This window comes from Dendrobates tinctorius, unplaced genomic scaffold (genome assembly GCF_039654945.1).
Source record: "Dendrobates tinctorius isolate UK_male_01 unplaced genomic scaffold, ASM3965494v1 ptg000089l, whole genome shotgun sequence".
Taxonomy (NCBI): Eukaryota; Metazoa; Chordata; class Amphibia; order Anura; family Dendrobatidae; genus Dendrobates; species Dendrobates tinctorius.
The window spans coordinates 4828279-4852295 of NW_027361757.1; the positions used below are offsets into that span (position 1 = coordinate 4828279).

General features: G+C 45.9%; 2 protein-coding genes across 5 annotated transcripts in view; both read left to right on the plus strand.

Annotated features, from left to right (window-relative positions):
* The first annotated feature begins 4625 nt into the window (after nt 1-4625).
* On the plus strand, nt 4626-12529 carry NDUFB8 (NADH:ubiquinone oxidoreductase subunit B8). Its single transcript, XM_073585776.1, has 5 exons — nt 4626-4823; nt 8099-8225; nt 9982-10081; nt 10235-10390; nt 12363-12529. Exons 1-5 carry the CDS (start codon nt 4706-4708, stop codon nt 12456-12458), a joined length of 597 nt encoding a protein of 198 aa, XP_073441877.1. The 5' UTR covers nt 4626-4705; the 3' UTR covers nt 12459-12529.
* Nucleotides 12530-18491: 5962 nt separating this feature from the next.
* Nucleotides 18492-24017, plus strand: part of SEC31B (SEC31 homolog B, COPII coat complex component) — a 169009-nt gene continuing 163483 nt past the window's right edge. The window contains exon 1 of one of the 4 annotated variants that reach the window (XM_073585777.1): nt 18492-18698. In XM_073585777.1, coding sequence (XP_073441878.1) covers nt 18531-18698 — 168 coding nt within the window. In that variant the 5' untranslated portion in view covers nt 18492-18530. The other 3 variants (XM_073585778.1, XM_073585779.1, XM_073585780.1) reach the window with 3 other exon arrangements.

The following is a 24017-nucleotide window of genomic DNA, read 5'->3' on the forward strand; positions in this document are numbered from 1 at the left end:
CATTGCAGGCTGTAGGCTTGTCGGAACAGGTGGGTCTTCAGGTTCTTCTTGAAGGTTTCCTTTGATGGTGAGAGTCTGATGTGTTGCGGCAGGGAGTTCCAGAGTATGGGGGAAGCACGGGAGAAGTCTTGTATGCGGTTGTGGGAAGAAGAGATAAGGGGAGAGTAGAGAAGGAGATCTTGAGATGATCGAAGGTTGCGTGCGGGTAGGTACCTAGAGACCATGTCACAGATGTATGGAGGAGACAGGCTGTGGATGGCTTTGTATGTCATGGTTAGGGTTTTGAATTGTAGCCTCTGGGCAATAGGAAGCCAGTGAAGGGCCAGGCATAGGGGGGAGGCTGGGGAATAGCGGAGAGACAGGTGGATTAGTCGGGCAGCAGAGTGTGTAGGATGGACTGGAGCGGAGCCAGAGTGCTAGAGGGGAGGCCAGAGAGTAGGAGGTTGCAGTAGCCGAGGCGGGAGATGATAAGAGCATGCACTAGTGTTTTTGTGGTTTCGTGGTTGAGGAATGAGCGGATCCGGGAAATATTTTTGAGTTTGAGGCGGCAGGAGGAGGCGAGGGCTTGAATATGTGGTTTGAAAGAGAGCGCAGAGTCAAGGATCACCCCAAGGCACCGAGCGTGCGGGACTGGGGAAAGAGAGCAGCCGTTGACATTGATGGATAGGTCTGGTGGAGGGGTAGAGTGAGATGGGGGAAAGATGATGAATTCTGTTTTGTCCATGTTCAGTTTGAGAAAGCGAGCAGAGAAGAAGGCTGAGATAGCAGACAGACATTGTGGGATTTCAGTCAGTAAGGAGGCGAGGTCGGGTCCAGATAGGTAGATCTGTGTGTCATCGGCATAGAGGTGATACTGCAAACCGTGGATTCTATGAGCAGTTCCAAGCCCAAGGTATAGATGGAGAATAGTAGGGGTCCTAGGACAGAGCCTTGGGGAACACCGACAGACAGGGGGCGAGGTGAGGAGGTGGTGTGTGAGAGGGAGACACTAAATGTTCGGTCTGTTAGGTATGATGAGATCCAGGATAGGGCCAGGTCTGTGATGCCAAGAGATGAGAGAGTCTGTTGCAGGAGGGAATGGTCTACGGTGTCGAAGGCAGAGGACAGGTCCAGGAGAAGGAGGACAGAGTAGTGTCGCTTGCTCTTGGCGGTTAGTAAGTCATTAGTGACTGTAGTTAGAGCAGTTTCAGTTGAGTGATGCGGTCGTAAGCCAGATTGTAATCGGTCAAAGAGGAAACAGGAGGAGAGGTGGGAGGACAGTTCAAGATATACATGCTGTTCAAGTAGTTTTGAGGCGTAAGGGAGAAGAGATATTGGGCGATAATTAGACACAGAGGATTGGTCAAGGGAGGGCTTTTTGAGGATGGGTGTGATTGAGGCATGTTTGAAGGATGAGGGAAAGACACCATTTGTAAGTGAAAGGTTGAAAAGGTGTGTTAAGATGGGATGAGGACTGTGGCCAAGTTCGGGATGAAGTGAGACGGGAGTGGGTCGAGGGCACAAGTGGTGAGGTGTGATCTTGACAGAAGGGTGGAGAGCTGATCTTCTGTCATGGTGGAGAAGCTGGCTTTTTCAGAACAGGGCTCAGCGGCTAAGCGGGGCATTGGGGGCTGCGGGCAAAAGTTTTGTCTGATCGTGTCGATCTGCTTAAAGAAGGAGGCAAAGTCTTCAGCAGAAATGAGAGGAGGGAGAGGAGGCGTTGTGGGACAGAGTAGAGAATTGAAAGTGTTGAAGAGCTGTTTAGGGTTGTGGGACAGGGAGGATATGAGAGATGCAAAGTAAGTTTGTTTTGCGGCAGAGAGCATGGACATAAAGCTGACAAGGGACTGCTTGTATGCGTTGAAGTGCTCAGTAGAATGGGTTCTCTTCCATCTCCGCTCAGCGGCCCTCGAAACCCATCTCAGTTCTTTGGTCAGGCTGGTCAGCCAGGGCTGCCTGTTGATTGTTTGAGTTTTGCTCTGCGTGAGGGCGGCAGCCGAATCAAGTGTTGCTGTTATTGTGGTGTTTTAAAAAGTGGCAGCAGCATCTGTGTCAAGAAGGGAAGCTATGTCTGTAAGAGGGAGAAGGGACTCAGAGAGTGATTGTAAATTGAGGTGTTTGAGATTCCTGCGAGGGTGAGCGAGTTTATGGAACGGGGGTTGCGCAGTAGGAGAGGAGAGGGAAGAGAATGTCAGTAGGTTGTGGTCAGACAGGGGGAGGGGTGAGTTAAAAAAACACACACACATTAAGAAAAAAGACTTTTAATGAAATAAACAGACACACATTTTTTCCATCTTTATTACACTCCCAATCCAATGAAAGCCATCGTGTGGTTCTCACCCGAAATTACGGACATGCGTCTCGTCTTTTTAGACTGCAGCATGTGTATTTATCTTGCGTAGATGCTCTGTCTATGCAAGATAAATTACTCAGTCTATGGAAATGATGCAGTGATACCACATGTATTCAATGAACACATGCGGTATCACCACGCGTAGAAAGGGGGGAGGTACTTTGGGCGGAGCGGGGATTCCGCAGTGCCCAAAAGCGCCTGCAATACTGAAAGTGGAAACATACCCTTATTGACACCTCTCCATTATTAACCAGGCTTAATGTCATCTTACAATAGCAAGGTGACATTAACCCCTTATTACCCCATATGCCACCGCTAAAGGGCAATGGGAAGAAAGTAAATGTTGGAATTGGTGCATCTTACAGATGCGCCTTTCCTGGGGTGGCTGAGGGCAGATTTTTTTAGCCAGGGTGGGCCCAAAAACAATGGTCCCTCTCTAGGCTTTTAATATCTGCCCTCAGTCACTGGCTTGCCCTCTGGCGGAGAAAATTGGGTGGGAACCCACACCAGTTTTTTCCGTGAATTAATCCTTTAATTTAACACCTACAGCTCCAAAATTTAACACACACACACTACTAACATTATTAGTGAGGGACTTATAAAAAAATAACGGATATGCAATGGGTTACTATATGTTTTATATCCTGTCCGGTTCTGTAATGATTTTACAGAAGTCGACAATCGATTTTTCACCTATTCTGCTATCTACCTCTGTATGAAATATAAATATATATATATACATACATATATATGTGTCTCACTGACATATATATAGACTGTATATATGTTATTTTTATATTTGAGGCTATGGACCCATTATATGTCCATTTTGCAAGCCGGCGAGAGAATCTCACCATACGGATGTCACACGGATGTCACACGGATACTGTGAAATCGCATCCTCACTTTTCACACGGATGACATACGGATCACTGTTCAGGGAACATTTGTGCTATTCTCGTCCGTGAAAAATGGACTCATATTTTTATACGTTGTGTGTGATTCCAGCCTTAGTCTGACTTACCAGTAAGGGATGTAACTATTTAAAGTGCCTAGGGCAGCATGAATAGCAAATACGGCCCTGAAGAAGCTGATTATTATTATTATTACATGGATGCTGTGGTGTCCAGTGCTCTTTTTAAATGTATACTGAATTTTATTATTTCATTACTTTAAGGCTATGTGCTCACGCTGCGGATTCCACTGCGGATTATTCCGCGCGGAAACGCAGGTAAAACCTGCGATTTTGTCTGCGGTTTTGCCCTGCGGTTTCACACCTCTACTATGGTAAAGGTATGAAACCGCTGCGGAATCCGCCCAAACATTTGACATGCTGCGGTTTGTAAACCGCAGCAAAACCGCGCGGAAAAATCCGCACCGTCAGCACAGCGTTTTTGAAACCCCATAGGATTTCATTGTACTGTACATGGTCAGCGGAACTGCTGCGTTTCCGCAGGGGCAAAACCGCTGCGGAAACGCAGCAGAATCCTCAACGTGTGCACATAGCCTAAAACACCTCCAAAAAAGACCGATTCTTTACTGAGTCTGCACCTTATTGTGTCTCGTTTTCTGCGTGTTTCCATTTTCACCTTTTTTAAAGTCTCTTTTATATGTAGCCTCCTTCTTTATATTTGTCATTGTGGTCAATGTTTGGGGATTCCAGATGTTTAGGCCAATTCATCATTTGCACTTTTTTCTTTTAGAGTTGTGAAATTTTGAGCATTTGTTCACTAGAGCGATTTTATGGCCGTTGAATATTTTTGCTTAAATTCGGCAATATGTCAGTGAACCGCGTGTCTTTTTGCATGGAAAAAAGTCGCCAAAAAGTTAAAGAAACAAAAAGACAATTTTTGCGCAAAACTCCTGAACTTGAACGGCATGCGCCATTGTGAAGAATTTGGCACAAATAAAGGAAACGAACACAAGATAATAAAAGGGTCTTAAACCCCCCACATAAGTGAGGAGTCGGCAGCCACGGTGCTTTCTGCAGGTTTTGTCCGTGACGTGTATGGCGTCTGTAACTCTTGCTGGGAATACTTTTGCTTTATTTTTGTGTATGTAATATTTCATTACAGCTAAACATGACGCAGCTGCCAGAAATTCTCTGGATTTGTATTTAATTCTCTCAAAAGAGTCAAAACAGAAGACTATAAGGCACAAAAAAGTGAAAAAGAAACAGTAGAGGAATAATAATTTAATATTCACATCTAGAACAGAATTCCACACGATGAAAAAAGTGACGCGCCGGGATAAGAAGTATTGTGAAGCGCGATAGTCTTGTTTTGGCCGCACGCAGCCTCCGTACTGTACAGGTGTTTGGGCCTTCCGTTTTTTTCTGCGCCTGCGCATTGGGCTGCTGCAGAGTGTATCATCATGGCGGCGCTCAGGGCCGGGTTCCTGGCCGTAGTGACCCGCAGGGCTGTCCTTGCATCTCTTGCTGGGCGGGGAGCCTGTGCCGGGCGGCTCCTGCACGGCTCTAGTGTTCGGGCAGGTAGGTGACGTGTCGTAAGACCCAGTAATCGTTCTGTGGGAGACGCCAGCGAGGGCTGCGAGTAACCTTCACAGTGTAGGTGGCAGTGACACTGCTGGTGGGTATTCCGTGTGTAGCAGTGGGAGGGCACAGAGGCCTCAGTGCAGCCATGCTTCCCCTCCATCCTAGGTCACTACTCCCTATCCCCTTTATAGCTTGTGTAGTAGTGGGTGCCTAATGTTTGGAGCTCTGCTGCTCCTGGCTCAGCACACTGTACTGCTGCTGACCAGTGCTGGTGTGGATTAGTAGCCAAGCCAGCCCCCTTCTCCATGACTTAGCGCAGTAGTCTGCTCCTGGCTCAGCACACTGTACTGCCTGCTGACCAGTGCTGGTGTGGATTAGTAGCCAAGCTAGCCCACTTCTCTATGACTTAGCGCAGTAGTCTGCTCCTGGCTCAGCACACTGTACTGCTGCTGACCAGTGCTGGTGTGGATTAGTAGCCAAGCCAGCCCCCTTCTCCATGACTTAGCGCAGTAGTCTGCTCCTGGCTCAGCACACTGTACTGCCTGCTGACCAGTGCTGGTGTGGATTAGTAGCCAAGCTAGCCCACTTCTCTATGACTTAGCGCAGTAGTCTGCTCCTGGCTCAGCACACTGTACTGCTGCTGACCAGTGCTGGTGTGGATTAGTAGCCAAGCCAGCCCCCTTCTCCATGACTTAGCGCAGTAGTCTGCTCCTGGCTCAGCACACTGTACTGCCTGCTGACCAGTGCTGGTGTGGATTAGTAGCCAAGCTAGCCCACTTCTCTATGACTTAGCGCAGTAGTCTGCTCCTGGCTCAGCACACTGTACTACCTGCTGACCAGTGCTGGTGTGGATTAGTAGCCAAGCTAGCCCCCTTCTCTATGACTTAGCGCAGTAGTCTGCTCCTGGCTCAGCACACTGTACTACCTGCTGACCAGTGCTGGTGTGGATTAGTAGCCAAGCTAGCCCCCTTCTCTATGACTTAGCGCAGTAGTCTGCTCCTGGCTCAGCACACTGTACTGCCTGCTGACCAGTGCTGGTGTGGATTAGTAGCCAAGCTAGCCCCCTTCTCTATGACTTAGCGCAGTAGTCTGCTCCTGGCTCAGCACACTGTACTGCCTGCTGACCAGTGCTGGTGTGGATTAGTAGCCAAGCCAGCCCCCTTCTCTGTGACTTAGCGCAGCAGTCCGCACCCCCTATATATAGCACTTTTTTCTGTCTAGGAGATATCTGTAGAGCAGGGCACCTGATACAAATAGTATTTATGTAACTTACTATTCTTAGATGCCGTCCCGTCTATATTTTTTCAATGAAACGTGTGTAGTGTGAGCGTATTAATATACCCACCTGCTGCTGCTCTCTCCCGGATCCACGCCGTTCTTCTCCTCTTCTCAGTGATATCAGTGCCCTGCAGACTCCCCGGGTCACGCTTTGCTCTAGATTTTACGGTGTAAGCGTATGGAGTGTCAGAGCGAGGCCCCGTAGGCTCTCATCGTAAAAAAAGACTTGTGGCTCACACACAGAGCATATGGGAGGCGGCTAGATGTAACTGTGGTGATGACACTGTAAAGTGAAGCAGAACGGTGCTGGATCCGGGAGACAGCGGCGGCAGGTGCTTATATCAATACAGTATGCAGATTGCCTCTCAGATGGGTAGAGGAGTTGAACTCTAGTGCTGCCTATTAGAAACCGCAATCCTAAAAGTCTCTTTCGACCCTTTAATGAGACTTGTCACGTGACTGAGATTAAAAGCCTAATCAGAATCTCAATCTGCAGGCAGTGTTTCGGGGTGCTGCCCCTTGTCAGTGCAAATCGAGATTGGATTTGGCTGGGTGAGTGTCTAAGGCTTGGATCTAAGGGGTAAGTTTTCTCCTTATGGAAAGTGACATGGCAGGTCTGGCACTCCAGTATGGCGTTTAAGTCTCCTCATATTGGAGTGCCAGACCTGGCATGTCACTCTCCATAAGGAGAACACCTACCCATTGTATTAACACACTCCACAACATGCACATACACACATTTAATGATTAAAAAAATCTAGATTAGATTGCTTATTGAAGTATAACTTTTGTTTAACTATTTATTTGGATAAACCAGTTTAAAGGGTTCAACAATGGGAATATTTTTTTTTTTATACTAAACACAGTATTTGCATGACTATTAGTATGCAGTAAGTTTCATTCTTGTACTTAGTCTTTTCTTTCTTCTCCTTCTGCCTTTCTGCATCCACGTCATATCTGATAAAGCTATGTTTCCCTGCAGCACACTGCTTCCCCTCATTGTGGCACAAACATTTTTTCTTTCGGTGGATGAGGTGACCATTAATAGCTTTGAATATAGTGATTGTGACCAACTATTTGATCAATATCAATTAGTACACAGAACCTACGATAGTAACACAAAATGAGCAAATAACTTGTAAAAGTAGATGAATAGTAATAGTACATGAAAATAATATGGGGTACTTGTTTAACACTTTTGATCAAAAAAGTATAAAAGGGTTTTACGATTTCTGATAAAAATAGTGTTAACTAATTACCCTATTTTATTTACAGGTATTATTACTATTCAGTTAATACATGTTATGTGCTCATTAGGTTCTATTGGTTAAATGGTCACGTGTGATTGCACCCCTATGCATTTCACTTATTTTTTTTCAATATCAGTTACGATACACAAACTCCACGTTTCATAGGAGGTTCATGGGGATCTTCAGAGCACGATTATTATCTCCCCTGTATGGGGAGCTGACTATAGAGTAGCTGTACTACACACGGTTCTTAGTGCAGTGAGGATGCTGTGAGAGGGACTAGGGGATATTTTATTACAAAGGTAAAAACTGATTGTGCTCTTCATAATTTAGGGTCTTTATGTACAAATGAAGCTGTTATTAGAGCAGTCTTTAGCACAGCACTGCTGAACCGTGCTATCACCTGGCTGTCAGATGTTTTATTACACAAGGTTTTTATTTGCACCCCAAAATGCTCAATTGACAGCATTTGAACTGCTGGGGGTTAGAATCTGTGGCAATGACGTGTAAAGAGAGCCCTCGGAGGACATGAGGGAGGGTTGATGGCTGCGAATTGGTGTTGATTTAAAAATAGGTTATATTGGAGCACATGGCAGTAGTTTCCCTGCATATGCTATAACTGTCTGATTAATAGTTATCCTGACATTGCGATAACTGCTGCTCATTAGAACAAATGTCATAATTGGAAGCATTCGTGAACCACTGTCTACTGTTTTGAGTTGATCAATTGCATGTGTTTTCCAGCATCCGACCTTCCAAAGCACCTCTTACCTGGACCCTACCCGAAGACTGAAGCAGAGAGGGCAGCTGCAGCCAAGAAGTATAACATGATATTAGAGGACTACAAGCCTTTCCCAGATGATGGAATGGGGTGAGAAGACTTCTGTGTTTTCGTGCTAGTGATATTTTACTTTTCATCTGTCTATTTATCCCCGTTGCTTTACAGAAGTACTGCAGAATACACCAAGGAATCCCACCCGAACTAATTATGACTCCGTTGGTTATTCCTAGCTAGCTGGAGTATGTCATTAGTCTATGATTGCTAGATATACTTACCCCACTGATCATGAGAATGAAGGCACCATACTGCTGGTTTAGTATTGAGTAACCTTTAAACCCTTTGCGACATGTGCCGTACTAGTACTGCGCATGTCGCCTCTCTCCCTTTAACGTGGAGTCCGGCGGTGAGCCCACATCTTTCCCAGGACATGTCGGCTGTTTTGGGCAGCTGACATGTGCCCGGAACAGCCACGGGTGGAATCGTGATCCTCCCGTGGCTATTAACCCGTTAAATGCCGCTGTCAAACTATGACAGCGGCATTTAACGCGCGCTTACGGCCATTGGGCCGGAAATCCGCTCACCAGTGACCCCCGTCACGTGATCGCCGGTCACCGGTGGGTTGCCATGACAACCAGAGGTCTCCTGGAGACCTCTGTGGTTGTCACTGCTGGATTGCTATGAGCGCCGACCACCACTATGAATTACTCATAGCAAGTGAATAATTCTGTTACATAGAGGCAATCTGGTTATTGCCTGTATGTAGCAGAGCCAATTGGGTTACGGCAGCTTCTAGTTTCCAATGGAGACTATTGAAGAATGCCAAAAGTATACAAAAAAAAAGTTATTAAAAAAATGAAAAAATACAAAAGTTCAAATCACCCCCCTTTCGGCCCCTTCAAAATAAAACAAAATAAAAAATCAAATGTACACATATTAAGTATCGCCACTTTTAGAATTGCCCGATCTATCAATAAAAAAAAGGATTAATCCGATTGTTAAATGGCGTAGTGAGGAAAAAAAGTCAAAACGCAGGAATTATTTTTTTTTTGGCCACAGAGACATCGCATTAAAATGCAATCAAAAGATCGTACCTGCACCAAAATAGTATCATTAAAAACGTCAGTCAGCTCGGCACGCAAAAAATAAGCCCTCACCCAACCCGAGATCACGAAAAATGTAGACGCTACTGGTAGCGGAAAATGGCACAATTTTTTTTTCTAAACAAATTGTGGAGTTTTTTTTCCAACACCTAGCTAAAAAAGAACCTAGACATGTTTGGTGTCTATGAACGCGTAATGACCTGGAGAATCATAATGGCAGGTCAGTTTTAGCATATAGCGAACATGGTGAAAAAAAAGTGTGGGATTGCACTTTTTTTTTTTTCAAATTTCACTGTGCTTGGGTTTTTTTTTCCCGTTCTTGAGTACACAATATGGTAAAACCAATGGTATTGTTCAAAAGTACAACTTGTCCTGCAAAAAACAAGCCCTCACTTGGCCATATTGATGGGGAAAAAAAGATATGGTTCTGGAAAGAAGGGGAGCAAAAAAGAGAAACGCAAAAACGAAAATGGGCTCCGGCGCAAAGGGTTAAAATTTCCCTGATACAGTGGTGATCCAGACCATCTGACTATTCAGGGAACATCAAGAAAGACACATTCTCAGAATCGGCTTCAGTACCACACTTGTATATGTGGTGTTGTGCCCATGGTAACAGTAAAGGGGATGCTATTCTCTCTTAAGTATCCCTTTAAATATGTTCTTGGCAATCTAGTCTAGTTTCTAAAATGTATTTCTTTACTGTCTGTACCACATATTAGCCATCACGTACTGATATATTTTTATAGATATGGTGATTATCCAATGCTGCCTGATAAATCACAGGAAGAAAGAGATCCCTGGTACACATGGGACAATCCTATTTCTAGGAGAAATTGGGGAGAGCCGGTAAGTGTCTAGTTGAGGGAGGAATATGTATATTGTAACCAGACAGTGGACCTGTCAACATAATATGTTGTACTCAGCGTGAAGACAGATCTACCCAAATATCATATTTTGTGGAGCATTTCTGTATTTTACAAAGCTATTTTTTTCTGTTAGATGCACTGGGACTTTGACAAGTTCATCCGTGTCAGAGTTGATACATCCCCCACCCCTGCACCGTTCAATACCATGGTTAAAGTTTTGGTTATATTCCTGGTCACAATGGCTGGCTTGTTCTACGTCGGTCACGTGTTTCCCTCATACTCACCTGTTGTAAGTATTTTATAGCCAGCAAGAGTATGTACAATCAAACAGATTAAATGTAGTGTAGATTGTTTAAGGGCAATGGTTGACTACTTTTGCAGCACTGGGTTCAAATCCCACCAAGGACAACATCTGAAAAGAGCTTGTATGTTCTCCTCATGTTTGTGTGGGTTTCTTATGGGTGCTACGGTTTTCTCCCGCATCCCAAAGACATACTGATAGGGAATATTGATTGTGAGCCCCAATGGGAGCAATGTTGTCTGTAAAGTGCTATATAAACAAATAAAATAAGAACTCTGATGTAGCAAACCCAAAATTATATAACAATACATGTAGATGGGGTTTTAAAAAATGCTATCTACATAGAGAGGAAAAGACCATGTTGTGGATTTCAGTTAAATGGTTAATATTGACTTTTGGGATTACTACATCCAATTTAAAGGAGTTGTCTGGTCCAGATCAATAAGGGTCCCGTCACACACAGCGAGATCGCCAGCGAGATTGCTGATTTTGTGACGCCACAGCGATATCGCTGTGTGTGACTGGGATCAGCGACCGGCCCCCCTGCCGGGTATCGCTGATCGCGCTCCATTGTCCTGGGCCGTTTTTTGATCGTTGGTCTCCCGCTGGCCAGTGCGCATCGCTGCGTGTGGCAGCGAGAGATCAGCGACGCTGGTTTTCAATGTAAACAGCGGATATCCAAGAGCCGCGCGGCTCTTGGATACCCGCTGTTTACATTGGAAACCAGCTCCCAGCTCGAGCACGCTGGTATCCAGGGTACACAGCGGGTAACTAAGCGACGCGCGCGCTTAGTTACCCGCTATTTACCCTGGATACCAGCGATGTGTGCTGGCCAGACGAAGACCAACGATCAAAAAATGGCCCAGGACATTCCTGCACGATCAACGATACCCGGGGGGGGGGGGGGGCGGTCGCTGATGCGTGCCACACACAGCGAGATCGCTGATGCGTCACAAAATCTGTGATGCATCAGTGATCTCGCTAGCGATCTCGCTTAGTGTGAAGTACCTCTTACTCTACGGGGAGGTCACAGCTGTGGTTTTTTTTTCTCATGCCAATTCGGCATGAGAGAACAATCGCAGATTCCTGCGAGTGGCATTGAGACACGGCTCATTCGCGCCCCATACAAGTCTATAGGTGCGAGTCAAACATCGCATTGCACTCTTTCACATGAGTGCAGTGTGATCTATGTGGATGCCAACAGCAGGGGAGATGGAAAAATTATTTTCTCGGTCTCTTCTGCAGCTGTGGTCCGATCCTGTCATGTGAGAGAATTGGGACACAGTAGCATGACACTCGGCTCACCTTTGCAGCAGCGCAGGCACCGAGGGTCGTTGGCATATTGCATCCCATGCTCTCACATAGATGCTATGTGCTAGTGTGACCCCGGCCTTATACATACTACCAGCCACTAGGTGTGGCCCCGCTCCATATCCTTGTACAATTGCATTAAGCGAGGCCACGTACAATGGATGGGCTCTGGCCAGGGGTATGTATAACTTATACATACCCTCCGGTCCCGGCTCAGAAACCGGCGAATCCTGGCAACGCATAGTGTGTGCACGGGGGGGATCCATAAGTCTGCAGTCACACAGAGTGTGATTTGGACCAGACAACGCTTTTCAATATTCAGTGGGGCATTGACTATAAGGAGAGAGATGTTGCCCCTTAAACACGCTGTTTCTTGCTTTGCACTGATGTCTGTAAAAATAAAATAACTATGAGGCCAGTATGAATAAATTAAAAAAAATATATATTTTTTTTTGCTTCAGTGAGTAAGTGATTCCCATTGTTTCTAGAGATGACATGTTCAAGAAAAGCTCAATGGTTTTTTCTTTTTTTTGCACCCATAGCTTTCTCCTACTTCTTAGTAGCTTGGGTGGGTGGATTATAAGACTTTTAATGACCACTGCTAAATATATATTGATTATTCATCTTTTACATGTGTCTTCCATTCTAGGCTCCCAAACAATATCCTTACAACAATCTGTACTTGGAATATGGCGGAGATCCTGATAAAGCACCTAAAGAAGAGAAAAACTACGTATTCAAATAAAGTACAGTCGTGGTTCACCGCTGTTCTTTATGTAATAAAGTGGAATCCTAAACAAATATTTATTTACCCTACATGCATCCGATTGTATTTGTTGCAAGGAAAGAACATATATGCTATTCATTAGAAAAAGCAACAAAGGGGAAACATTGTGGTAGTTATATGAGAGAGAATTTTTTTTTTCCCCTAGCTGCAAAGTTCGGGTCTCCATTGATTTCAATGGGGTTCACGTTGGGGTACAGTTCTGGTATCTGATTCGAACTTTTGGACAAAATTTTGGTCAGGTACCAAAACCTAAACTTCCATGGTTTCAATTATCTGTAGTTATTACCTACATAAAGAAATCCAAAGAAGGACAGCTAGCCGTATGGTTACGGGCTCCCAATCCTCAGTAGCTGAGGGGGGCCCACCTGGTTTGATACTACAGAAGAGCTTCTGTAGCACAATTTGCTCAAAAAGTATTGTTTATGAAGTGCCTGTCATATCCATATCAGGTGTGGATAGATGTCATTGCACACCATGGTCAATCAGAAAGGCAACCAACAGGCATAATAAGGTAAGTTCAAAAGGGTAGGTTCACACGGTGTCTATCAGGCAATTTATGGAGCATAACCCAATTTTTGTGATTGATGCTGAATACCAAGCATTAAATATTTGCCCCAAATAATGAACATGAGCAATAACGACTCGATGTGCATCTATTCCTTCTTTCCAGGCTTTGTGCACACAACGTATTTTTGATGCCATCGCAGCCACCAAGTTTTCCAAGTCGAAGTCACTTCAGGAAAACACCGGCAGTTTTTTTTTCTAAATCAGCTTTGCTGCCGTCCTTGCGGCATCATGTACGCTGTGCTGTGTAGTTTAGATTGAGCATGATGCTTCTTTTAACTTCTTCGGGGTTTGGAGCGCTAGAAGACGAAGCATGTGCAAAAGAATGTCATTTTGACACTAATGTGCTTAACGGAAATTTTATGGAGAGCTTGAGCTTTTACAGCGCTTTAAGCTTTACAACTGAAAAGATGTAATTTTCACATGGCTTAATTATTCAGGTTTTCAATGACGTGAAGTGATAAAATGATTTGATCTGACCATTCTTGAGGCGGGAAGACTATGCAAAAGATGGAGGAAAAGTATCATCGACATTTATTGAAGCGTCTTTTGCTTGAAAAACTGTGGATTCACCCGCATGGAAAAGACGTTGTGTGTGTACATACCCGGATACCTGCTGGTGATGGATACTTGCCTTGGCAATTGACCCTGGCATGCGGCAGTGTATCTCAATACAGTAGTAGCAGCGGCTTTATCGCGGTTGTGCAGCATCGGGTCAAGCCTTGCTGCTGTAGTATAAAATAGGAGTAGCCAGCTCACCACAGTAGTCCGTCATTCTCTGTAGCTTGGTTCGACGCCAGTGGTCAACCGAGAAGACAAGTAAATGAAGTAGAGATGAATCAAGCTGCACAGATAAAAATTCCTGAACTTTTATTAGTTCGTATTAAAAATTACTCAAAACATGCATAAGTCCAAAAGCGAAACACCACCGACGCATTTCTGGAACATGTAGCACCCTTAGTCATGGTCCATGGAAGAAAGAGGGCCTAGTATGATGAATCATGTCATGGACTACGTGTGGATGGTCAGGTATTCGTACATTGCTTATTTAGGGAGATGAAGGCATCAGATCCATCACAGAATAGCACAAGCCGATGTCACCCGGGAATGTTTTCTAAGGCTACTTTCACACATCAGTTTTTTGCCGTCAGGCAGGATCCGGCTATTTTTAGAAAAAACGGATCCGGCATAAATTTTAGAGAACTGTAGAAACGGATCCGTTTTTCTGCCGGATCCGTCTAGCAGGTTATATCTGTTTCCTGGGGGCTGGCCAATTGGATCTGAGCATGCGCAGACTTAAAAAAACGGATCCGGTGGCTGGATCCGTCTTTTTCTGGATCCGGCGCCCATAGACTTTCATTGTGGCAAAAAGCCGGAAGCGTCGGATCCGGCGCTTCCGGCTTTTTCGCCGGAGACAAAAAACGTTACAGTAGCCGTTTTTTCCAGACGCCGGAATGAGACAAGTAGCCGGATCCGGCAAAAAATGGATGAAACGCAATGCCATCCGGCGCTAATGCAAGTCAATGGGGAAAAACTGGATCCGGCATTACAAAAAAATGCCGGATCGCGCCTGACGGCGAAAAACTGATGTGTGAAAGAGGCCTTAGGAAACCTTGAGTTCTGACATAAAGCTCATGTTTTCTTTGGCACATTCCACCTACTTAAAATTGTTGCAGACTTCATGGCAATGGTTTTCTGTAATAGTAATGGCCTCTTTCAACAGGATAACGCACCCTGCCATATAGCAAACATTGGTCAGAAATAGAGGAACATGACAAAGAGATGATGATGTTGATCTGGCCCCAGATTCCAGTCAAGCGTCTGTAGGATGTACTGGAAAACAGTATGATCTGTGGAGGCCCCCTCTCAAAACTTGCATAAATTCACATATCCGCTGCTGATCTCGTGGTGCCTGATACTACAGAACAGCTTCCGAGCTCTTGAGGTCCAGGCTTCAATGAGCCCGCATCAAGGAGACCTACACAATGATATACATGTATATCCTGACTTCAAGCTCGGATCAGTATCAAGGTCTTGTGTGACATCATCCTTATTTTTAGGCTTTACTGCAGTGGAGCACCCTGAGCATACAATGTATCCTATGGCCGCAGGATGTAACCTAATGTGGGCAGAGAGATTGGGCCCCACCTCATCTAAATTAGCTAAAAGGCAAATAAGCCCTAACTAAAGACTCCTAAACATAAGTAATAATTATAAAACATAACCTTTATCATATTGTAGAACTAACGGGCAGTATTACAATGACACAAGTTTGTAGCGATCAGTATTTCTCCTTTAGTCCTGAAGATACATAGTTTACACTGTTCATATCTTTACTGATAGGTTCAAACATCAACTAAGGAGTTCACCAATTACCCCAGCCTGGATATTCAAGGGGGAAGAAGACCAATTAATCCATGTAGGGATATAGTTACATGACATTTATCGATTTTTGGTTGTTAGTTGTACACAGGATTTCATTAGAGAGCTTAAAGCTGCTCTGTTACATAAAAAGGGGATAAACCGCTGTACTGACCTGATATCTCAGCGAGTCCATTGTTGTAGGTACATCTGTATCTTATGATAGACAGTTAAATAGTGAGATAACGATGTAATGGCTTTGAAGTATATTCCCGACGGGATTTAGTATATCGACACTAGGAATGTTAAGTTGCCACTATAACTCCATTGAAAGGGAAGGACATCTATAACATAACCGGAGACGTGTCCTGCCCGAAGCACAACGGCGTCATTATCTCCAGGACGTCGGGTTGGAGCAGCTTCACCAGAGGTGAGGAGAGAGAGAAAGGGAAAAAATAAACGTACCAAGAAAAATGCTGGCCCTCGGGCGTAGAACAGGTCCAACACCTAGTTATATATACCCCAACAGCTTTAATCTCTCAAATGAAATCCTGTGTAGAACTAACAACCATAAAGCGATAAATGTCATGTAACTATATCCCTACATGGATTAATTGGTCTTCTTCCCCCTTGAATATCCAGGCTGGTTAATTGGTGAACTCCTTAGTTGATGTTTGAACCTATCAGTAAAGATATGACAGTGTAAACTATGTATCTTCAGGACTAAAATGAGAAATACTGATCGCTACAAACTTGTGTCATTGTAATACTGCCCATTAGTTCTACAATATGATAAAGGTTATGTTTTGTAGTTATTCCTTATAGTTAGCATGCTTTAGTTAGGGCTTATTTTCTTTCCGGCAAACTGTAGTGGTTAAAATCCCCTCCACTGATCCCTGTGAACAGTCTGGTAGATCCACGTCCTCTAAAAACACATTAAATAGATAACAGTAACGTTAAATTGGTGCGATCTCCAAATAACCTGAAGAACAACCTCTCTATGTGCCTATGTTTTCTACATCTCGTGCACAGCTCTGTCCCGTGTTCTGTGGCCTATCCGCACAGCTGATCTCAGAAGGTCGCTATGGATCGATACCAGGATTTCTAGTGTCAGTGATGTTTACTACACACATGCACATCTTCAGTATCTATACCAGTACTAAGAACATAGCAAGGCCGAAAAAAGACATTTGTCCATCCAGTCCAGAACGCTCAGCTTAGTTTTTTTTTCCAGTATGGGAAAGTCAAAACCATTCCTGAATTGCTTCCCAACATATCTACACTGTGTCACTTCTTTATAGGAAGCCTGGAGAGCCCCCTTAGTTAGGGTATGTTCACTCAGACTTCTTTTATGCAGAGGATCTGCTCCAGACTCCAATGTGAACCTACTCAGTGGCTATGTGCGCTCGCAGTCTTTTTGCAGAGTTTTCAAAACAGAAACTCCCAAGAGACTGTCCCAGGAAAACATCCTGGCATGCCCTAGCTAGAGTCAGTACTCGGATCGCACGCGGCCATGCAAGTCAATGAGTATGTGGTACTGCACTCGGATGACATCTGAGTGCAGTCTGATTTCCACGCACTCGCAGAATGGAGAGTATGGAGACATTTTTCTCTCTTGTCTCCTCGTTTCACAGAATTGCATCACAATGTGCTCACATGATCAGAGTTTAATCAGTTTTACTTTTATAATGGGCCCGACCCGCTCCGATGAGGGAATCTTAGGCCGGGGTCACACTACGGTAGAATGCGGACGAGTGCTATGTGATTAAACATTGCATAGCACTCGGACCACTGTTAATCTCTGGGGCAGCTCACATCACTGTGTTCAGTGTGCATGTGAAAATCGCAGCATGCTACGACTGGCACCGAGACTCGGTTCACTCGCACCCCATATAAGTCTATGGCTGCAAGTGACCCAGCGCACGTCACTCGGATAAGCACAGTAAGGCCTCGCTCCCACTTGTGATTAGATAGGACGAATGCCATCAGATTTAAAATCTGCATTTGTACCAATGGAATCCTATGTTCTGTTCTCAACGGCGGTTTTTTGTTTTTGCTCTGTTCGGATCGCAATCTCATGGGGGAAAAAACCACAGCATGCTGGGATTACACGCGACATTCAGATCGCACTCACCCATATAAGTCTATGGGTGCGTGTGAAGCATCAAACTGCACTCGGATATCACCCGAGTGCAGTACAATTCCCACAGATGCCGGCAGCAGAGGAGATGGAGAAATGACTTTCTCCTCCGCACCTGTGCTGCAATCTTCTGGTGCAGCAGAGCAGGAGCCGAGGGGCATTAGCATATCGCATCTGATGCTCTCTCCGCGGACTTAGCATCCAGAGGCGTGCCATAGGAGGATGTGAGGGGCGCCAGGGAGACCACCCTGGGGCATAAGTGCGGAGCGCCATCCTGCTGGATGGAGATGTTATTACACAGTCCTCCAGATGGGGCGCTGATGAGGAATGCGGCTACATGCACACTTCATTTTTATCGCATTCGGAAATGGGCCCAATTCTGTGAACAGTCTTAAAAATCACATTTTTATTACATTTTTTTTCCTCACAAATAATATTGGAAATCTCTTCCAGTTCTTTCCGTTAGGGAAGCCTCTTTGCTGTTCATATGAGGGGTATGTACACAAGTCTGCCAATGGATCCTCCTGGAACCGCCAGAAAAAGCGCTAAACAACCGTCAAAAGCGATGAACACGCAGAACAGCGTCCGCGCGGCTGTGCAGCCACTATCTTATATAGAAAGATGCTGGACGGAAAACCATCCAGAGAAACGCCATTTTCTGCCTCAAAAAATACGCCAGTGTCTTAAAGACGGCGTCCGTATACCCGCAGAGGGTGTGAAAATGCCTGGTGATAAAAGCGCATGTCACTTCTTTGAAGATCTCCTTCAAATGAAAAAACTCATGCAAAAAAAAACCAATCTCTACAGGGAACAATTTGGAAAGGAAAAACTCCTCCAAAGCCTCCTCACACAAGAAGCGTTTCCTGACGCGGTTTTCTCCAGAAAACTGGTGGCATCTCGGCTGCGTTATATACAGGGAGCGCGGGCTGCGAGCTCTGCGTGCAGTACAGCCTGGGAACCCGCAGATGGCAGCAGCTCCTCCTCCGCCTCCCTTGGCCTTGAGCCGCCAGCCCCGGCAGACAGCGCGGACTGGGCAGCGGCTGGGTGCTCTGTGCTGCTACGCGTTTTCTTCGGTGCGTCCCGCTCCGGCCGCCGTAAAGACCCCAGCCTGGACAAGTGATTCACCGTCACCGGTAAGCCGCCGCAGCACCGGGGGAGGATGACGGGAGTTCACACCTAGCTACTTCGGAGTTGTGCTGACCACCAGTGACGTATTCCGGGCCTGGCACCGGGGAGGTAGAGGAGGGCACTGCGGAGAGACGTGAGTGCAGTGACCCCGGAGTGTGCAGGCTGCCCTGCCTCCTCGGTAGGGGGGTAAACATGATGCCAGGCAGGGTGTATACATGGCACCCAGGCTCTGCCCCCCATACATGGGCACAGCTGTGCCATCAGTGGCCATGAGGAGAGCTTCTCTGCTGGTGACAGACCCTCCACCAGCCAGGACAGGAGAGACCTGCCATCTGATAATCCAGACAGTCCGATCATCTGGCACTGACTGCACCATAAAGAGGAGCTAAACTGTAGGCGGCGCAGCCGTCCCGACCCCCGGCCTGTGGTCGTGTCCATCATGGGTTATAGCACATATCCACAGGAGACGTCATAAGTGTCTGATTACCGGCGCGCCTCTTCTTGGACCCCCGCTGATCGCAAGAATGGGGGTCCCTTGCCTCTGTTTTGGAGGAGTATGGCTGGTCACACATGCACTGACCCTGCACTCACTGTCTATGGGGGTGAACCAAGTGCAGTACCTGGAGCAGACGTGGGTACCCCCACCGGAGCAGGGGCCCTGGACCCCATCTAATGATCAGCGGGGGCCCGGCCTGTGGAGAGCGATAACACACAACAGTTTCCACAAGTACAAAGATTATGTGACTGTATATAGGCTACCTGACGACACACAACTAGAGATGGGCGAATCCGAACAGTAAAGTTTGGCGTCTGTACCAAACACCTACTGTTCGGGCATGGATACCGAACATGGACTTCACCAGGAAGTCAGGTCTTACTGGTGGGGATCTGCCCCCGAACACTGGGTATTTGTTGCTCTCTCATGTGCATGACAGCACGGCAAAAACCGCTTCTGATTGGCGGTAAAATCATCAGCGCCGGTCAGACAGCCACGGTTCCCACGCTAACAAATCACAGCGTGAGCACGCAACTGTGATTGGAGGTATAAAGTTTACCTCCAGTCACTGGCTGCTGCCGCTAATAACAGTGAGAGCAAGAACGACTAATGTAAGTATTTATCAGCCACCTCCTGCTCTGTATAAAAAAAAAAAAAATGGCGTGGGTTCCCCTGTATTTTCTAACCAGCCAAGCAAAGCTCACAGCTGGGGGCTGCAACCCTCAGCTGTCAGCATTAGCAAGGCTGGTTATGAAGAATAGAGGGGTCCCCATGCTATAATTTTAATTATTTGAATCAGTTAAAAAAAAACGGCCTGGGGTCCCCCCCATTTTTGACAACCAGCCTTGCTAAAGCAGACAGCTGATAAGCGCCCCCCCAGCCTAAAACTAGCAGCCCACAGCCGCCCAGAAAAGGCACATCTATTAGATAAGACAATTCTGGGGCTTTGCCCAGCTCTTCCCACTCGCCTTGTAGCGGTGGCAAGTGGGGTTCATATTCGTGGGGTTGATGTCACCTTTGTATTACATCAAGCGCACGGGTTAGTAATGGAGAGGCTTCTATAAGACACCCATCCTTTAGTAATCCTATAGTTATATGGTAAATAAAGACACAGCCGGAATAAGGGTATGTGCACACGGTGCGGATTTGGCCGCGCAAATTTTGTAAAATCCGCAGGTAAATCTGCAGGTCAAAAGACTTGCGGATTGGCCTGCGTTTTTGCCCTGCTGTTTTTCATCTCCACAATGGAGGAGATGGCAAACCGCAGCGGAATCCGCAGGAAGAATTGACATGTTAATTCTTTCTGCGGTTTCAAAACCGCAGAAAAATCCGCACCGTCTGCACTGCGGTTTTTAATATCCATAGGATATTATGGTACTGTACACCGCAGCAAAAACTGCTGCGGAATCGCAGCAGCCAAATCTGCTGCGGAACCGTAGCAGAATCCGCAGCGTGTGCACACACCCTAAAGTCTTTAATTTTAAATAAAAACAAAACACAGTTTTCCTTTATTTAAAAATAAACACACTTAGGTGAGTATAACGCCTAATTTCACTGAATCCCTCGTCTCCTGTAATAAAATAAAACAATTTGCCTCATCTGTCTGTCGTTCTGTCCCACGCCGTAATCCTTGTCTGGGGGATAAACAGTTGTCAACCTGGATGTAGCCAAGATACGACCATCCAGGCTGAGAACCACTGATAATTGACCAGCGGTGACGTCATCAAGGTTACTGCCGGTCATTGAGGCTGCGTTCCCTGCCGGGCTGAGCTGCGTTGACTTCGGTGAGATCCCCACTAGCACAGTGCAGTGGCGAGTTCACTGTGGTGAATTTGGACCGCGGTGAATTCACCTCTGCACCGTGAGACTTTCTCGTGGTGCTAGCAGGGATCTTGCCTAGGTCATCGCAGTTCAGCCCGGTTGGTAATGCAGCCTCAGTGACCGGCAGTAACCTTGATGACGTCACCGCTTGTCACTTGCAGCATCTGATTCCCCAGCGGTTCTCAGCCTGGATGGTCGCATCTTGGCACTGTCCAGGTTGAAAACTATTTATTCCCCAGACGTGGATTACAGCGTGGTACAGAACAACGGACAGGTGAGGGATATTATTGTTTTTTATTTTTGTTTTATTACAGGAGACAAGAGATTCAGTGGAACTAGGCGTTAGGTGAGTATAACTGTGTTTCTTATTTTTTAATTAAAAAGTAATTTCTAATAAAGGCCTTTATTCTGGCTGTGTCTTTATTTACAATATATAGGATTAGTAATGGATAGGTGTCTTATAGACGCCTCTCCTTTACTGAGCCGTGGGCTTGATGTCACCCGGCAATACAAAGGTGACCTCAACCCCACAAATATGAACTCCACTTGCTACCACTACAGGACAAGTGGGAAGAGCCGGGCAAAGCGCCAATGATAATAATTTTACCGCCGATCAGAAGCGGTTTGTGCCGCGCGTTCATGCACATGACTGCATGGCAAACACTGGATGTTCAGGCCTCCCATTCAAGTGAATGGGGTCTGCGTACGGGTACTGTTCTTGTACCCAAACTTTTAGTAACTCTTCGTTCAAACATCCAGGTGTCCGCTCATCTCTGCATACAATCAATGTGCCCTGTATACGGCTGTGTTCACTCTCGCCTATTGCCATTCCACTTATTTGTTGCGTTTTAGCAGCAGTCAAATGGAGTGAATGTCATAATCAGATCCGTTAACTGATGCAAGCAGAAGTTGAAGGGCCTCACCGATTATTATGGGGTTCAACTGGGCTTTGTATGTGTCCATTTTTAAGAACTAAAGAAAAAGCGTAACTGAGCCCAGAAAGAGACCCCATAATAATCAGTGGGGACCCCTTGGCTTCTGCGTGCATCAGTTATAGAGCTGATCTATTTTTTATATTAATTCCCTATGTTCCTAAAACTGGAAGAAACGTAATGTCAGAATGCAAGTGTGCGTGCCGCCTCGTCTCACCTCCCGTAGAGCTGTCACAAAACCTGATAAATGTTACGTTTATTGTCAGGAGTTTTCTCTGCTTCTGGAGCAATGACGAGGACGTGACCTAATAATGACTGTGGTCTCTGTGTAACTCTTACCACCCCGGTGGATGGGTGAACAGTTCTAGCAAATTCCATAGTACCAGTTTGTATACCTTTCTTTATTTCATATTACAACTTTCTTCTATGGATTGCGGAGGACCCCTTTATTTTTCCAGCATATCTTATGTAGATGTATGAATTGTTATGGTGCTATGGACATTGATCAGGTCAGACTAGGAATTGTTCCTTTTGGTTGTTTTCTTGATGCCCCCACCAGTTGGAGGAAGCCCCATGATGGCTCCTGTTTTCCCTGCACCGCGGCCAGAAATTAGCAGGCATCCAGCGTTTTCACTGGACTCTGGCTCTAGGCAATCAAGGAGGTTACTTTTGAGGGAGCCGTATAAGACTGTATTCACACTAATTTTACATCTGCATTGGAAACGCTCCCAACATAAATGTTCCGACACATCCGTTTCCTCGATCCATCTGACTGTCAAATACATGTTAGTTTGGCCTCTGTTGTGCTGGTATGTCTGTCTGTGTGTGTATATAGATATATTATACCAGAAAAATGATGCTGTGTCAGATACATATTTTGTTGAGACAGGGTGAGAGAGATGCCACTGTATGCGACTGTGACGGCCAACTAAAGTATAGGTTGGGGACTTCTACTGACATTTACATCCGCCAATCAGTGCAGATACATTGTGAATGTACCCTAACCTGATATGACCTAGCTTCTGGCAAGGCGGCATGCATGGATCCTGTACGTATCAATACTACGGACAAACCTTGGCCTGATATCACTTATGTATTATGGCTGTATACTCGTCTGTATAAAAGCAATGCTTGTATGGAAGAATACTGCTATAACCCAGCATGTGAGGACCCCTGCGCCCCTGGAACTACATTGTGGGCACATCACGCGAGAGTGCAGTGGTACTGATCAGTAAAGCCGAACATGTGAATGGCTCCTAGTACAGGTTGTGTAAAGCGACCGAGTTCCTTGTGAATAATAGCATTGAGGGGGGTCCAAGCTTGATAGCCACCTCTGTGCCGTACTCAACCATTACAGGTTACCTTCCTGGTTTGCTGACTCTGCATAGTTGACTCGGTTATCCGAGACCATGTATCCAGTAGACTCCAAATTAGTGTCTTCTGCATATGACTTTCTTTGTCTGCTTAATGACTACTGTCAGTATGGCGTCCATTGTTTGTAGCGTTATGATTGTCTGGGCGTCACTTTGTTTTGTAACTTCCGTATTGCCCACAATACTCAGGGTAGAATCCGTTTTTGTTTTTTATCCCAATGTGATGTCACGAATGTCAACTTCACAAGCTGGCATCAGTGACAGAAGCGGACCACTGATACTGATGAGAGGCTCGTGACCAGTGGACAAGGAGTCTGGTCATTGGTGACGACTCCTGCAACCAACTGGCTGGTGTCAGGGTCCTGACAGCGCCGGCGTACAGCCTCCGCTAAGCAGGGACTCACCCGCACCGTAGGGACCTTAGTGTCCTGCTCTCGGAGAAGGTAGAATACTCAGTCAGGCAAAGCAGAGGTCATGCACAATACAGGCAAGCGAGGTACAGGAGGGATAAACAGACGGAGGTCAGACAAAGTCAAAGGTCATACACAAGATCTCAGTACAGTGCCAGGGATGAGATAGAATGGATAGTCAGGGCCAAGCAGAGATCAAAAACCAAACAGACGTAGAAGGTACCAAGCAGAATCCAAAGCAATATCCAGAGAACAGACCGAGTCATACACAGAGAATCAAGCAACCAGAACA